A 4,365-nucleotide genomic window follows, 5' to 3' on the forward strand; every position below is an offset into this window, starting at 1 on the left:
CAAGTGCCCTCCTTAATGTCCATCACCCAATCACCCCATTCCCTTTACCAGCCTCCCCTCCAGCAACCCTCAGTCTGTTTCCCATAGCTAAGAGTCTCTTATGATTTGCCTCCCTCTCTGTTTTCATCTTATTTTATTTTTCCTTCCCTTCCCCTAGGTTCATCTGTTTTGTCTCTCCAATTCCATATATGAATGAAATTATATGGTATTTGTCTTTCTCTGACTGACTCACTGCACTTAACATAATACCCTCTAGCTCCATCTATGTCACTACAAATGGCAAGATTTCATTCTTTTTGATGGATGAATAATATTCCATATATATATATATAATCACATCTTCTTTATCCATGCATCTGTCAATGAACATCTGCACTCTTTCCATATTTTGGCTATTGTGGACATTAAGCACAAATGTTCTTATCAATTTTTTTTTTTTTTTAGGAATTTCTTCACAAAATGGGCATCAACAAACATGAGTTCACTGGTCATCTGAGGAATTTAGAGAGGCTGCAAAGCTAGCAGGGGGGAAAGGTGGTGGATGCAAAACTGGAATGGGAACACCAAATGCTTCCTTGCTTTCTGATTTTGTATACAGTTGTTATTTGGGAAAATATTTAAAGTACTTGTTCTCTATCTTTAATTTCTTTTTTTTAAGATTTTATTTATTTATTTGTCAGAGAGAGAGAGAGAGCGCACAAGCAGGAGGAGCAACAGGCAGAGGGAGAAGCAGGCTCCCCACTGAGCAGGGAGCCTGATGAAATGCGGGACTCAATCCCAGGACCCTGGGATCATGACCTGAGCTGAAGGCAGATGCTTAACCGACTGAGCCACCCAGATATGCCTATTTTTTAAATTTCTTATAGACACTCCCAGAAGGTTTATAGAATTGCTCTAATATTTATGTAGATCTTATGGATCTAAAGGATCATTAATTTAAATATTTTAAATCTGCAATACTTATAAGTAAACCATACATAATATAAAATTTGTTGAAGGATAAATTAGAATTTGCATCACAAAAGAATGACAATAATTATTCACTAAGTTTTTAATTGATGTATTTACTCAACTTAAGGTATACTGTTTACTATTGAGTTCAACTTAAAACATTTAACACTTACCACTTACCACTTCTAGTTTAAGCTCAGATATGTGAGCTTGCATAAACAGAGGGCAAAATCAGGCAGAGGTCTGGAATGGTTCAGACCATATATATGCATACACAATAATGGATAGTGACAAAAACAATTATAGGTATGTGTATATACGAAATTGTGCTAAATTGTGCCCCCCCCATTTCAAATGTTGACACTCAGTGTCTCTTACGAACTTCCTGAGGTAACCCCCAATACCTCAGAATGTGACTGTATTTGGAGATAGGGCCTTTGGAGAGGTGACTAAGTTAAAATAAGGCTGTTGGGATAGATACTAATCCAATCTGATTGGTATCCTTATTAGAAGAGGAAATTTAAACACAGAGAGAGAGACACCAGGAATGTGTGCACACAGAGAAAACATCATGTAAGGACACAACAAGACGGCAGCCACATGCCATCCGACATAGAGGAACTCAGAGGATATATCACCTGTATTATTCTAGGATTGCACACAGGCTATGTACAGTGGCTTAGCAAACCTTTTAATTATTTATTTTCACCTCTAATTTTTTGGTGGGGGGGATGTATGAATAGGGATCACATGACAAGAATTCCATAAGTAGAATTTCAAGAATAGTGTAGCTGTTCAATGATACTGTCAGGGACTAAGTTAATAATCCTTCAAACATTCTTTAAGTGTCCAAAGAGATCAATATAAATATTTAGAGTGATTCTACAAACCTCTTAATGGTAGCTACGAGAAAACATAAAGACATTGTTAATAACTTTAAATGTCCTTTTCTCATGAGGAAAGGAATAAACTCTAACATTCCAAGCTTGTGTTGTCATTTCTTATGGTAGATACATTCTTAGATGGGACCCAATCATCCCTGCTTCCTGGCCTTTACAACCTTGTGTAATCTCCTCCTTTTTCTTGAGTGTGGGTTGGGCTTATTGACTCACAGCAAATAGAATGCCACTGAGGTGATGAAATATCACTTCTGAAATAAGATTGCAAAAAGACTGGCTTCTATCTAGAAATTCTCTCTCACTCACTGAGTTAAGCCAGTTGCCATGTAATGAGCTTCCCTGTGGAGATAATGACATGACAAGGAAAAAACATTGAGAAACTGAGGGCTTTATATCAACAATCAATTCTTTCAAGAATCACATATTAATTAAGTCTGGAAGTGGACCCTCTCTCAGATGAGCCTTCAGATGAGAATGCAGTCCAGGCTAAATTTCTGACTATAATCACATGCATAGGCACCCAGCTAAGCTATGACCCAAATTCCCGACCCATAGAAACTATCACGTTCCTTGTGGTTGCAAAATGGCTATTCCACTTTCAGATATAACAACCAAGATCCAGACAGGAAGAAGGAGAAAGGACAATATACAAAAGATGAATGTCTATTAAAACTTCCTTTATTCTTAGATGGAAGAAAGGATGTATGGATATTGAAGAGCAACTGGTGATAACTACTACATCATCCTTGTAATATTCCTAGAAGGAAATATTTTTTTTTAAATTGACGTTATTGACATATTAATTTAAATTAAGAATCTGATTAAGGCCTCGTTTCATCTTAAAGAGCAAGATGGGTCACCAGCAGCTGTACTGGAGCGATCTGAGGAAATTTGGCCAGGGTTCTCGTTCTTGCCGTGTCTGCTCAAGCCGGCACGGTCTGATCCGGAAATATGGCCTCATTATGTGCCGCCAGCGTTTCCGTCAATATGCGAAGGATGTAGGCTTCATTAAGTTGGATTAAGGGAACTTCCTTGAACTGGTCATCCAAGATAACCTACCTTAACTGCAGATATCCAAGATACCTACTTTAATGCCAACTCATTGCACATAAAATAAAAATACTCCAATTAAAAAAAAAAAAGAATCTGATTAAGGTTGAAAAGATTAAAAACAAATGTGTGATCTCCAGACCAGTAGAATAGATGGATTATTAAAATGGTAAGAATTAATACAATTTTGATTCAATAGAAGACTAAAAGTTTATTTAATAATTAAATATATAATTGAGTGCTCGCTTCGGCAGCACATATACTAAATATATAATTGATTTTCTTCATTTAATTAAAGTGCATTGAATTCAGGGCATTGTAAATTGGGCATCCCATTTATTGTAGATTAAAAATACATTAAAAAATAAATCATGGGGTGCCTTGGTGGCTCAGTTAAGCGTCTGCCTTCGACTCAGGTCATGATGGGATGGAGTCCTGCATCAGGCTCGCTGCTCAGTAGGGAGTCTGCTTGTCCCTCTCCCTCTGCCCCTCTCCCCTGCTCGTGCTTGCCTTTCTCATTCTCTCTCTCTTTCTCTCTCTCAAATAAATAAAATCTTAAAATAATCAATCAATCATGCACGAGGCACATCAAAATCTAAATATATTACAAATGACCATGGCAACAGTCTCTGCAATGTGATGAAGTATACATTGATAATAAAATACTGAATATAAAGTCCACTTGCAAAATTAAAACACCTAGGATGAAGATAAAATAAGTTCAGAGTTTTGTGAAGCTATGTTAATAATCAAAATAAGATATAAAAAATAAAATTTTGTGCTAAGACATATTTAAGTTCTCAAAAATTACCAAATATTAGTATAGACTTTGTCATGTATCTGAATAAATCAATAATTGTAAGACAAATGAGAATATTTTCAAATAATTATCTCAAGAAAATATACCTTCATAATAATAAGTTATTTGGGGGCTTTAAAGAGTGAAAAAAATTTTATCCTATTTAATTTTTTTAAAAATTAAATTAAGGACATATTATAGTAATTTCATAAGGCTACAATAAAACTCAGCAGAAATTATAAGATAATTGTACAGGAAAAGGAAACTTCAGACTAATATTGCATTTATTACCTATAGAAGGAATAATAATAAACTATCAGAAAAGTATTAAAATAATTATATTCCATGTCAAAAAGGATTACTTCAGGAATCACAAAATCATCATAGTTTTGGGAAATGTCATAACAAAAGAAGACATATATAAAAAAATTGAGTTTTATATGCCAAAATTATATTTGATGATAACCTATATCCATTCTTGAGTTTTGAGTTATGCCATTATGGTATGAATTATTTAAAAATTTTGTTTCAAATAGAAAATAAGCATAATCGTTAATGATCAAACATTGGAGACATTCCCATTATAAGCAGGAAAATTATATAATAAAGTATCATTTTATTTAGTAGATTGATGTGTTATTAAATTCAATTAAGAAAATTTCATAG

The 4,365-nt window shown here is 34.5% G+C and overlaps 1 protein-coding gene across 1 annotated transcript; it reads left to right on the forward strand.

Annotated features, from left to right (window-relative positions):
* The first annotated feature begins 2,701 nt into the window (after positions 1 to 2,701).
* LOC118011788 (40S ribosomal protein S29-like) lies at positions 2,702 to 2,872 on the forward strand. The gene has a single exon (XM_035006624.1). The coding sequence runs from the start codon at positions 2,702 to 2,704 to the stop codon at positions 2,870 to 2,872; it is 171 nt and encodes a 56-aa protein (XP_034862515.1).
* The last annotated feature ends 1,493 nt before the right edge of the window (positions 2,873 to 4,365 follow it).

Source organism: Mirounga leonina, unplaced genomic scaffold (genome assembly GCF_011800145.1).
Source record: "Mirounga leonina isolate KUSES-001 unplaced genomic scaffold, KU_Mleo_1.0 Mir_151, whole genome shotgun sequence".
Classification (NCBI taxonomy): Eukaryota; Metazoa; Chordata; class Mammalia; order Carnivora; family Phocidae; genus Mirounga; species Mirounga leonina.

Coding starts and splice junctions, on each gene's coding strand:
- LOC118011788 (XM_035006624.1), top strand. CDS start 2,702: ATGGGTCACCAGCAGCTGTACTGGAGCGATCTGAGGAAATTTGGCCAG.